Here is a 12,899-nt window from a genome sequence, read left to right on the forward strand (position 1 = left end):
CGTGCTATGATGTATTCGGCCTTCGAATCTGGCCTTCAAAGGAAGCATCCCATAAAATGAATGCAGCCCATGTGTATTATAAATATAAATGTTCAACAAAAATATTAAATTAATAGAACTAACATAGAAACACTAAAAAATAAACAACAAGGAAATAAACAGGTATGAGATGGAAATCCAAAAACACCTATCACCCAGGGATCGTGGGAGCTTTTCAAAAGCAAGCAGTTTAGCTTGAGGAATTAACAAAACTCCCAGCAAGATGTGGCAAGCTCTTAGAGGATTTGCCTCACACGGTTATTCAACTAGGTTTTGACTTCAGGTTGTGGTGGTTTCTGCTATTTTGTCCTATTTTTTTGTGTGTGCGTGTCACAATAAACAAAAAATACTTCTTTAAGTTCTGTGTGCTTCTTGAGTTTTTATGTAACCAAACATGAACAATTCAAAGGGATGTGGATATATTAGGAAGCCAATTTGAGTAAAGAGAGCACAGATGCTCTGCTCTAATCCAGCTCCATGCCTCAATGTAGGACATGACAGACAGAAAACAGTGCTGCAGTAGTTTTTATTTATTTGAAAGTCCTACAGTGTTTCAATAAAAGCCTCGGATCCTATTTAAAAAAAAAACTAATTTAAATTCAAATAAGCTGGAAATTCAAAACACAACAGTTGGCCTCTTCTATGACACAGGAACCATATTCAAAGAGTTGAGTTTTGACATGGAAACCTGCCACTGATCACCTAAAAATCCCTTGATCAGGCACCAAACTGATGCCAGGGATCACATTGAGAAATCCCTAATTGTTTATTAAATTCCAATCGGCAAATTCTTCCTCTTTTGTAAAACATAGTTTCACCTTACAAACTATTGATGCCTTTTAGAAGTCAGGGTTACAATCATTCGCTAAGCAACTGAATAATAAGTAGTAGGCAACTCTTTCTCTACCGTTTTTTGTTCGACATGGAAACAACGTCTCATATCCTAAATGTAAGTATAGTTTTAATGTACATTTCAGGAAGCATATTTAAAAACAATCTCAAACTATTTGCTTTGACATTGTATTACACATATGTTTTTTCCTACCTCTTTAAAATGTCTTCAGCTAGAATTAAATCTTATGCCTGATAGGTTACTGCAGTGTCCGGCTCTAATATTTCTTCCCCTGTGATCGATTTTATATGCTAAAATAGAGACAAAACAACAAAAGCAAGGAAGTCAAGCTCTAGCGTACCCTGGAGGACATCCTTCTTTCCTCCATGCTGTGGGAGGACTGTCACATTTGTACACGGTAATGTGAAGTGAATCAGTCTTAATATGGTAATGGATGTCTAGAATAAAATTGAAGAACTCAGTCAATTTACAAGCTGGAAACACAAGCAAAGAAACTGGAATAAAACAGTTAATAATATAGTTCCAAATAATATAGTAAATTGAGCTGATCATAAGCATCTGAAGGTACCAGTGCTTCCTTACGCATAAAGCCATCCTCCAATATGTAACAGAAGAGGAGGGGCTGTTTCTGAATTTGGAGGGCAGCTCCCTGGCTGCACAGCAAAGCACCAGCGTACCAATCAGGTGGCTGTGGTGTTGGCTTCCATTTGTTTTGTATACTGTACCTCTGTCCCCTCCCTCCATGTGAGCTTTAAAACCAGGGAGAGACGGAGTGTTGATTCCAGAGCCTTCCATCCTCCCTAATTGAAGCTATTAGCTATCAAAATCAACTCTCCCTGAAGTGTTCCAGACTATAGATCGATTTATAAAAAAAAAAATGACACAAATTTGATTTAAGTAGAATCTCTTCTTATGTTTGCATTGAGGTCTTTCCCTCAACCATCTGGATGAGTGTTGCATGTACCCTTTTTTCCAGGACTGAAAATTATCACCAATTGATGAAAAAAAACCTTTGTCTCCTCTTCACATCGTCACTAAGAAGTGACACGTACTGTTCCCTGTAGGTATGTATTCAGTCAAAATACTCACCCCTGTGCTTCTTGGTTATTCTTTCTTTCCAAATTGCTGCATATGTTATTTTTTCTTTAGTTTGTTTTTATTTCGACTAATGTCAGTAATTAGGCAAGCACAGTCTGTTTGCATGTGGAGCTTCTTAGAACTCTGCAATATGCTAAATAAGAAGGCATGCCTATCCTAAAATAGCTCTGAGGTTGAGTGAAGCCAAAGATCTTTGTGGATGCTTGACCACAGATTTCTGGCTCTCTGTGTCTTCTCTATATGTGGTTCAATAAATTGGGCTCTGTAGAAGCAGAGAGTATCCATGTTTAATTCATAAGCTGGTTTTGTTTTGAAACAGAAGTTCATTTAATTCATTCAATTTATTAATTGCAAGGCTTTAACAATCATATTCTGTTTGGTTTTGTGTGTTCTCTCATGCAGATGAAAGAATCTACCTGTGTCTAGTAAAGCATAGGTTTTTACTTGTGTTTTTTTTTTCTTTGTAGCCCTCACCATGAGATAAAAGCTACTTCATTTTGCATTTCCTTCCCACATAAGTTTAATCTTTAATCTAATTTCTGACTCATCGACATGCATCCTCAGTATTTTGCCTTTAGCCAACTTTAGCTATTTGTACATATTAAGATTTTAATGTGAGTTTCAGTCTGTCTTGTATGTTAGAAAGGGGAATGTTTAACTCTTACATCTTTTGACTCACTTTCCTGTAAGCGCTCTTTGTGTATCTTAAAACGGCTGATATATAAAGGAAGTAGAGATTAAATCAAAGTGCCAGTCTGAGTGGAAAATTACTGAAAGGTGAACAGATGTATGTTTGATCCTGAACGCTATTGTTTTACAGAATTAAACTGCAATTCTGGACATGTTTTGAAAGCAACACTGCAGGAAACTCTTGAGACAGAGACAGAATAACTACAAAAAACTTATCAAAAACAAGAAAACAGCAACGAAAAAATAAATAAATAAATAAATAAATAAAACAAATAGACCTTTCCAGTTTTCTGTCCACTGCTCTCCATCCAAGGTTATATTCAGGATTGTATTCAGATGACGTTCAGGTTCATTTTAAAATCCCAGGAGTTGTTGTAAGCTTTTGGAGCTGTTTTCCTAACTTTGTTATCACCATAGAGGAAACCCAAACAGATTATTGTGCCTGATATTCGAGGTGCAAAATATATTGTAATTGGGCTGTTAATCAGCAAACACCTATCCATCATATTTATCCTGAAACAGTAGCACAAAGAGTGATTGCCAGGGATGGGAGAAAATCCATCAGCTAACAAACAGGCTGCATGTCTACTGTCAGCACTGGATGAATGAGGTAATCTCTTGATATGCCAAATGCATTTTTGGATGAACTGCTTGTCATGATGTGCTGTTACAGATGAGTTATTTGAATCTTAAAGCTGTGGATTTCGCTCTATTGCAGCTTTTTCAAAAATATATCATTGTTTACAAGAAAATGGTTTGAAAGTCTATTCATTACCAGGATCTATGTTTACTATGAACCCCAAACAGAAGAAATTTCCACAGTTAATATTACTGGGTTAATAATCCAAAATTACCAACTAGTGTCTGTCATGATTTTGCCCTTTGTGGACTTCTGTTTAAATTTCTTTTTAAGTTCTCAGTTCCACTTTGATTTAGGTTATTCTTTGTTTTATTGATCATTGGTTTCATTTTCATTTTGTTATCTTTAAGCAGTGTATGTGTTTTTTAAGTAACTCTCTGTTGCCCCCATGTGCCAGTCTCCTTTCCCTTCGCACCTTCTAGTTACTTCTGTCTACACCTGCTCCTAGATAATTAGTCCTCCCATTGTTTCTGTCTCCCATATATACACCTCCTGTTCAGTTACTCTGCTGTATCCTTATCATTTTTTGGTTTATTGTCCCGTTGTGTATCCTAGCTTTTTTGCTTCTTGAGTTTTCCTTGTGGATCAGTTCTTAGCTTTGGATTTTGTTTTTTTCACCTTAGCTCCCGTCTCTCCATTTGAGTCCTATAAAAATCTCCACACAACCTGACAACATCAAATATTGCGAATTATAAAATAGCTTTCAGCTGTAGTTTCTCATTTGATAAAGTATTTTAGTGGTGGATTATGTCCACTCATTTCCCTTTTTAAAATCATATTGTTTACATGTCTTTGTAGCCTGAGGTTAAAATCCCAACTTCGACTGTGCCCAATTACTTTTTATTTTTCATGAATATGCTTTTTTTCTGTTGATCAATTGTTATAGTTGTTTAAAAATATGTTGGCTGTCTATTTTGATCTTAAATTACAGTTGGTCAGTCCAAAATATTCTTTGTGGTTCTTTGTTGTCAACAGCAGTGTCTTTAATACTGATATCACAAATAACGTTTTTAGACTGACCAACACAATCTCTTAGCTTATATAATCATGAGTTATATACAAATATTTTTGATGAAAATGGCTGTTATTTTGGAATAAAACCAATGGATCAGTACTAGTACTAGCAATAGATATGCTGTTTAAAAGCCGTAAAACCTGACGTTATCCAATGAAAAATGTCGTTATCAATTGAACACCAACGTGAGCTTTGTGTGTTGCTCTCGTTCACGTTCTTTACTTTAAAACTGATCTGTCAGTTCACCGTTTCAATTCAGTGGACGCAGTTCATTGAACATCTTCAAACATAACACTAGCCGTCCCAGAGTTAGAATCCAAAGCTAATTGCAATCTCCAAATGGCATAATGATCTTAAAGGACATGGAGCAACAAGGAAAACATAGATGTGGTTGTGTTCCAATTGTCAACTTTTTGGCTGATCGGAACACAAAGGACGACCAAATACATTAGCCCAATTTACACTACAAACTGTTGAGTGTAAATGGCAACTGAACCGGACCACGCCATACAAAACCGAACCGCACTAACATGGTGCTAGTTCATCAGTAGGGCTCCGTTCCTCTGGCTTGGTTCTCTGATAACAAAGTGCATATGAGCAGACCGCATCATCTCCTTACAGTCAGCCTCAGTAATCACGAAAATTCAGACATTCATAAAAATACTAGCTTCCCTACTGTGCCACACGATTTCCAGGGATGATTATGCTTAGGAGTGTGATTATCATTGTTTTCTGCTTCTGTAAGCCCTAATTAGACTATCATTTGTCGTAACCACTTCCAAAAAGCCGACTGTTAAGTAAATTCACATAAGGCTGCCTTCTTCGCCTGAATCTTAGCAAAGTTCCTGAATGTTACTGGCACCGCCATGTTGGTTTGCTTGTTTCCCTCTAGAGAGCAGTAGTACCGTAGATCGTCACTAGGAGGCGAGGAATCGTGCTAGAGTGTTGTGTAAATGGTTGTAAAGAATCAGCTTGGTTAACTGATCCAAGCTTGGCACGGATCCGTTTTCATAAGGTAGTGTAAATGGGGCTATTGTGAACTGAGGTTTGCAAGATATGTGTAAAAAATTACACATATTTTCCACTTTTTGTGTGCTTTAGTTTCACAAGTACTAAAATATAGATCAGTTAGGGCAGGCTGAATGATTAAAGCACATTCAACAGTCAAAGTATATCTATTGCACACTCAGTACTGCGTCACATTTTTGTCAAAACCCCCGAGGGCAAAATAAACATCCTTGGAAGTACATTAAACTACTTTCGCACATGAATAGTTAGATTGGTATCACACACAAGTGCTTGCTCCTTCCCTGTACGCATGTGGATCAAACCACATGTGTGCAGGGAAAGAAAAAGCACTCTTGTGTGACATATTTGGGCCTAGTGGTACTCTGTTTGCGTATGTAACACGTGAAACATGCCAGTGAAGAGTAGTTTATGAGCGTCTGTATGAAGTAAAGTTGCTTGTAGGGAGCATTTTTTGTGTGTAACTTTTGACAGAATCCCAACGCCATACCATCATCTCGAGGCACTTTACAGAGACAATTCAATCACATTATACAGTTAGATTGGTTAAAAAAAAAAAAAAAAAAGTTTTCCACCTACAGAAAACTAGCTGATTTCATTGAGTCGTTGACTTTAAGCTCCTCCTGGATGAGCTTGTGATAATTATATTTGCTTGCATTTTGGTGTTGACTCCTCAGCAATTCCTCACACCAAACATGCATGCAGCGACACTGGAGAGGAAAAACTCCCTTTTAACAGGAAGAAACCTCCAGCAGAACCACACTTAGTATGAGTGGTCTTCTGTTGAGGCTAACTGGGGGTTAAAGGAGAGCAAATTAGATATAAGAGATGTTTATAAAAGCCCTGATCTACACAAACTACATTTTAGAAAAGATAATAGTAAACTAGCTCCACAGTTGACTCTGTATAGGAGAGAAGCAGTAAAGTTGATGAGCTATAACCATCAGAATTGTTAAGGCACCCTTAGAAATAATAATAGGCTCTTTGGCTGTTTTTGATTGATGTTAAGGTCACACAGACAAAATCCTGAGTTGAGTCTGAACATTAGTAATCACCTGCCTAGTAACGTAAAGGCCATCAGGTTTTATGTTTTTCTTTTAGTATGGTCTTGCTACTGTTACTGCCTGCAAATATGAGTTAAATGTTAACTTGTCATCCTATAAAGAAATAATATGTCCATACACTGGATCTAAATATGTTGAAAGTTTTGCTTGGATTCAATAAAGACTTGCAACATCAGCAGAACACATATGATTTACCCTATATCATATAACGATTAGTTTTGACACCTTTTACTTGCATGCTTGAAAACTTCCAGTATAAAAGTTGATGAACATAACAGCCCAATGAGGATATGTTTCTGGATAGTAGTTGTGGGTCCTTTATAATAAACAAACCAGTATAAACTCTAAAGTAGGTCTCCACATATATACTGCAGATCCCCAACCAGGGATACCCCCCAAACATCTCGCTGCTCCATGAAATGTGTGGCTTACTGTTACATCGGAGTTAGGGAGGCCTACCAAAATAGCCTGTACTGTGGAAATCATAGACGCTTAAATAGAACAGAGAGGCCGTAGTGGAAAGGAAAATACCTTGCAAAGTTCACCAATGAACACTAAGTCAACTTTTACATTACCACTGGATTGAATTTCCATTTTTCATACTGTTAATCTACCTGCTGTTCTAGGGGCAGTAGTAGCTATGTAGCCCCCATAATAATTACTGGTCAATATTCAAGCTGTAGTTGGACTTTTATGGGGAAAAAGTTTCTTTCTTTGGCAGAACAGAATTTGTTTGACCTGTGTAAACGAAATGCTGAAGCTTTGTGTGTTTTCTGTTTCAGTAGTTTAGAAATGCCATGCAGCATTCATTTCAATCAGGTGTAGAAAAACTGCAATTCATTTGAGATTCAGTGCTGGCACAGACACACCACTGGCTTTACCTTCTCACAGGCTGAAAAAGATGATCAGTGTGGATTTATTTTTTGTTCCAACTGACAAAAATAGACTAGTATTAGAGCTATACGGGTGAATAACTCTTATTAACCAGACCTGGATCCATGAACAGGAAAAGTTTAAATAATTATCCGATATGTAGTTTTTTTCATCCTGCATCTGTCCTGTTGTTGCTCATTAGCTGCATGGTCATGGTCTTTATGATAACAGTTAGACACAGATGAACACAATTATTTTTTGTTGATTATAATAATGAGCAGGTAAGCTAAGCTCAGATATCTGCATCAGAAAGAAAACGTTTTCACTCACAGTTTTATTTGTCAGAATAACCAAAAAACCTGTACACAGTTATAGGGAATTGATAAGTTGACAGTCTAATTCTAACATATTAAAATTATTTGAAAGATAACAGTTGGAAAATGGTCCCTGGGAGCTTGGATATTGCATCAAGCTGTGGTCTCACCTTCTAGAAAACAAAATTTTAAAAGTAATGAAGAGCTCATACTCCTTTACTAGGTTAGGTGTACATGAAAAAAAAAAAAAAAAAGGAAAACCGATATTTTATTATCGCCTCTTTTTAATCATAAGAACTCAAAATATTTTTCTAAATTAACAGTCACCAAAGTTTATAATTAACACCCACATTAATTCAAAACTTGCGAGCACAGTTCATATTTTGCTGATTAGAGGCTGTATTAACTGAGGATTTCTAGTACTGTCTGTATGTCAGCAAAGCGTTGCTGCTCTGAAAATATTTTAAACATTTGAAACTTACTTCATACATTTAAAGAATGAAATGCACAAATGAGGTTGTTAGGTTTATTCAATGATGATTATAAAATTAATGTATATGCATATAGAACATTGAGAAATGAGATGCTTCACTATGTCTTATGATTCAACCAGAAGCCGCTCTGTCTTGTGATTCAGTCAGTGGAGCATTCTGTCTTATGACCTGATCAATTGTCCTTTCAGAAAAATACTCTGTTTTGTAACCATGTGTTATGTTCTGTTAATAAAAAGGCTCTGCAGAGGAGGTCCGAGGGAGAGAGAGAGTTGGAGTGTTGGGTTTGGCTCTCTTCTCCTTCTGCAGAAGCTGTTGTTGAAAATCCCTCTCTGTGTGAAATCAGTCCTTCTTTTACGAACCTACATTTTTTAACCTAACAGAGGTTTGAGGTGTAATTTCTTCCTTATAAACGTCTTGAAAATACTCTTTTTGTGACAAATTAATTAGCAAGAAATTAAAAAGAAAACAGAAGTATTTAGAGGGGAAACCCAACTCCAGCAGCTGGCTGAACTAATAGAAAGGAAGGGCTGCCTTCTCCACTTCTTTGACATCTTAGTTTTTTGGTTTGCAAAACAAAGTTCAGATGTTCCTGAAGTTATTTTTTTATAGTTTTTTTTAATTATTTAAATTTTTATTTGAAAGAAGAAATCCCCTGCAATTTTCATCCCATTCTTCTCAACTAGCCTGCCTCCCATTTGTCATTTTTGCTTTAGTTTTGTAGTTCCCTTGTACAGTTAAGTCTGACTGCCTGTTTTTGAGTTTTACATATTGAAATATAAATGAAATATGCATTTTGTAAAGTATTGAAAAATCATACTTTTGTATGTACTGGGGAAGTGGTGGCCTAGTGGTTAGGACATAGAGCTTGGAATCCTGAGTTCCTGAGTTCGAGTCCCACTGTCACTCTGGCTCCCTGAGCAAAGACCCTTAACCCCACACTGCTCCCGGGCGCCGCACAATGGCAGCCCACTGCTCCCCAAGGGGATGGGTTAAATGTAGAGAGTTAATTTCTTTGTAACAGAATAATAAGTACTAAACAATCAAAGCATTTTCCTCCATTCTTTCTTTAAACAGGAAACACCTGCAGAACTTTCTCAGAATGGCTCTCAACATCCCGGGTCTAGTCGTAATGGCATTGTTCTACATCGTGATTTTGGGTACAGGCATTTGGGCATCCATGCGCTCCAAGAGGGTGGAGAAAAAATGCACAGGAGGCGGCATGGAGATAACACTCTTGGCTGGACGCAACATTAACTTGCTTGTTGGGATTTTCACTCTTACTGGTAAAAAAAGTGCAAATGGCTTCAAGTTGGAAAAAATTTGGAAAAGTCTGTTTAAACCACACTATAATAAGACATTTATCCTTTTTTCTTTGCAGCAACGTGGGTGGGTGGAGGTTTCATTCTAGGGATTGCTGAGGCAACATACAACCCAACACTTGGTGCAGTTTGGGCACTCATGCCTGTGCCTTATGTCGTGACCTTCTTCTTAGGTGAGTGAAGTTTGGTGATGGCTGCCTGTATAGTGTCACCATAGTGATGACCATGCTGTAAAGAATTATGAGGTACAAGAATTGCCAGGTCTAACTGGCAACTAAATTCAATGAATTTATTTGGGATTATATATCAGTTAATTGACACAATACAGCACATTACTGTTAAGTGGCAGGAAATTATGCATAGATTCCCTACTTTGTAACAAACAAAATATGAATAATGTGATATATATATATATATATATATATATATATACAGTATATATATGTGTGTTCAGTCCTCACTATCTCACTCCATAACTAATCACACTTGTCATCCACATATCTTCAAGCAGGCCGTTAGCCGAAATGAGAGGAAAGTGACACTCACAACTAACCAACTGGTAGGAACATAGTGTGCTGAATGGGTAAACATAATCTGAAGAAGCTTCCAGGCAGATAATTTACATCAAGGAATTGTATTCATTGAGGTTCTCCGAATCATTCTAGGAATGATTTCAGGCCTAGGCAGATACAGGATAGCTGGTCAAGAGTGGATGAGAAGGTGTTAAAGTCCACAAAAGGCTTTACACTGGGACAGGGGTTCCCCTTCCTTTAGGTAAACTCTAAACTTACAACCAGAGCTAAAGTGAAATGATCTGGATTAACACACATTTACGCTGTAGAATCACAACGTATGAAGCCCTCCTTGTATGTGCTCTAAATTTGAGTTAAAACTAAACATGCAAAAATTTAAGCCTTTTAAATGCTTAGCACTAGGGAAGACATAACATTAAAGAACAATATAAACATCTCTTATATGCAAAGAAATTTCAAACGTATTCATTAATAGATTATTTAATGAAAGTTCCTGTAAGACAGTTGGTGCTAGATGTTTGCTTAGCAACAAACCTATGACAAGCACACACATTTTCCCGGTTATAATACGTATCATGGGAGCAAACTCAACATAAATGTTTTTTTAGCTTGTTTGGAAAACAAACTGCATTGCGCTCTCCCCAAGCTCAGTTTGACTGCATGGATCATTAAATGGGCTGCTCGTGATAAAAATAGGTCTGTGAGCAATCAGGCAGCAGGTGCAATGTAATGTGTTCAACCTAGAAGTTTTGAAGGTTATATTTGAATGAGCCAAACTAACAAGCTTATTTGTTTGCTTGTATAACTTTACAGCAGCTAAAATAACCTACACTTGGAGTGGACTATGAGCTGTTGGAGCAATGCTAAGTGAAAACCCCAGTCTCTGAGCAGGAAATATACCATTCCCCATTCTGTGGTAGTCTGTTGTTGACCATAAGAGTGTTTGATCTCAGATCAAGCTGTTTATTGTGTTATCAGGAAGGAACATTAGTGTCTGCTATTGTTCACATATAAGAGTCCTTTCACTTTCCTGCTTTTCCTTTTCCTCTTCTATTCACCTGGGTGTTTAAATGACAGAAATATGACTGTCCCCAACAGTAATCTCTAGTTAATTTCCACATGTAAATGATCCTGCTGATCTCCCTCTGCAGGTGGCTTCTTCTTTGCCAAGCCTATGAGAGAGAACAAGTACATGACAATGATGGATCCTTTCCAGAAGAAATACGGGAACGTCCTGAGCAGTGCACTCATCTTTCCTGCGCTTGTGGCCGATGTGCTTTGGGTGGCACGCACACTTGTCAGCCTGGGTACGTTATGTCACACTGTATAACTGTCATTTAACTGTGTGCTGGATCACCCCTCAGTGAACAACATTTGCATTAATGTGAGAGTAGAACAACATTTAACACATCAGTTTATCAGTGTAGAGCCCAAAACAAGAAGCAAGAAAAACATGTAATAAAAAGGTTTACACTTTTTATTAATGAGGATTTAGCTCTGTCTACACAGTGTATCGGGTCATTTTTAACAACATACAAAGAGCTTTACGCAATATATTTTGAGATGGAAGTAAAACTTTAATTAATGCATTTCCTTTTATTTCAACTCACTCAGGGATAAATCATTCCTGTAATGCCATTTTAGATGGTTATGTACATTTTGCATTAAAAACAGCATTTAGTTTATTTTATACTAGGGAAACAAGATAATGAGTATTCGATGTGAAACAAAAAATGTCATCAGCCTGAAGGCGGACACTGTATAACAAAATATATTGATGCTATTAAGGTGAAATAAGAGGATGCTCTGTTCCTACATCATTTCCACAGGGTTCATTTGATTGACAGTGAGAGAAGAAGCCACATATACAATGCAAAAAACTGTAATCTAAATAACTCATTTTTCTTTAATTTAAGTGCTTTTTTTCTTCAATTGAGGAGGTTGGTGAGACACTGCCAATGAAACAAAAATAATTTACATTTGACATAAGAAAAAACAATTATATTGTCTTATTTCACGTGCATATTATCCAATTATCTTATATGAAGAGTAAAAATACTCAAAAAAATACTGAAATATTATGTGTTTACATATAGAAATTAAGGCTAAATACACTTAATTTAAGAAATTTGTACTTGTTTCTAGATTTTTTTGTGCAGTGTAAGAGTTAGCAATTAAATTTAAATTTATTTATGCGATTGATATATCCATGAGACTGCACAAAAACGACCCCTTTCCCTCAAAATGTTCAGAAGTAGTCTGAAGCATTCTAACTCACCTGAACTTTTTAAAGATCCAGAGTGAATCTTCACTAGTCTGTTTCTCACAATACACACCTTGACCGACCCGGATGCTCCCTCTGGATCAGTACCATGCTGCAAGTCTGCCTTTACTTTGGTTGGTTCAAATAAAAAAAACACGTTGCAAACATATCTTTAAATTCATTATGCATTTGTTTTTTCTCATTGTGAAAATATTTTAAATGTTTCATTTTTACCTCTGCATACTTTTGATTTTTAGAATTCACACAATTTACAGAAACATTGTTTTTGACTTTGTGTATTAATGTATCTAATGAATATATGTGCTGTGTGTGAGTGACTGTGTGTCTGGGTCGGGGTGCGGGAGTGAGATATGAACATTATCAACATAAATTATATTTTTTTTGTAATGACATAAACTAACTGAGATTCGGTTTCCATGTATCATGCAATAGGTTTAAACTAACCAAAGTGATTCAGTGTGTCAGCTAGTGGAGAATTATAATAATAATAATTATAATAATAATATATAATAATTATTATAATCATAATTTAAATTCTGCATTTTGGGAAAAACACAAACTTTTATTATTTTATGCACAAACAAAGTAGTGCATCATTGGAGAAAGCAAAAAGATGATTCTTTTTTTTTTTTTTTTTTTTTTTTTTTTTTACAAACG

At 36.4% G+C, this 12,899-nt stretch overlaps 1 protein-coding gene across 1 annotated transcript in view; it reads left to right on the forward strand.

The window, feature by feature from the left end:
- The first annotated feature begins 1,723 nt into the window (after positions 1–1,723).
- Positions 1,724–12,899, forward strand: part of LOC107093245 (high affinity choline transporter 1-like) — a 21,766-nt gene continuing 10,590 nt past the window's right edge. The window contains exons 1-4 of the mRNA XM_015388182.1: positions 1,724–1,956; positions 9,181–9,389; positions 9,485–9,598; positions 11,110–11,265. Of these exons, the coding sequence (XP_015243668.1) occupies positions 9,206–9,389; positions 9,485–9,598; positions 11,110–11,265 (454 nt within the window). The 5' untranslated portion in view covers positions 1,724–1,956; positions 9,181–9,205. The remainder of the gene's footprint in view (positions 1,957–9,180; positions 9,390–9,484; positions 9,599–11,109; positions 11,266–12,899) is intronic.

This window comes from Cyprinodon variegatus, unplaced genomic scaffold (assembly GCF_000732505.1).
Source record: "Cyprinodon variegatus isolate N-32 unplaced genomic scaffold, C_variegatus-1.0 Scaffold416, whole genome shotgun sequence".
Taxonomy (NCBI): domain Eukaryota; kingdom Metazoa; phylum Chordata; class Actinopteri; order Cyprinodontiformes; family Cyprinodontidae; genus Cyprinodon; species Cyprinodon variegatus.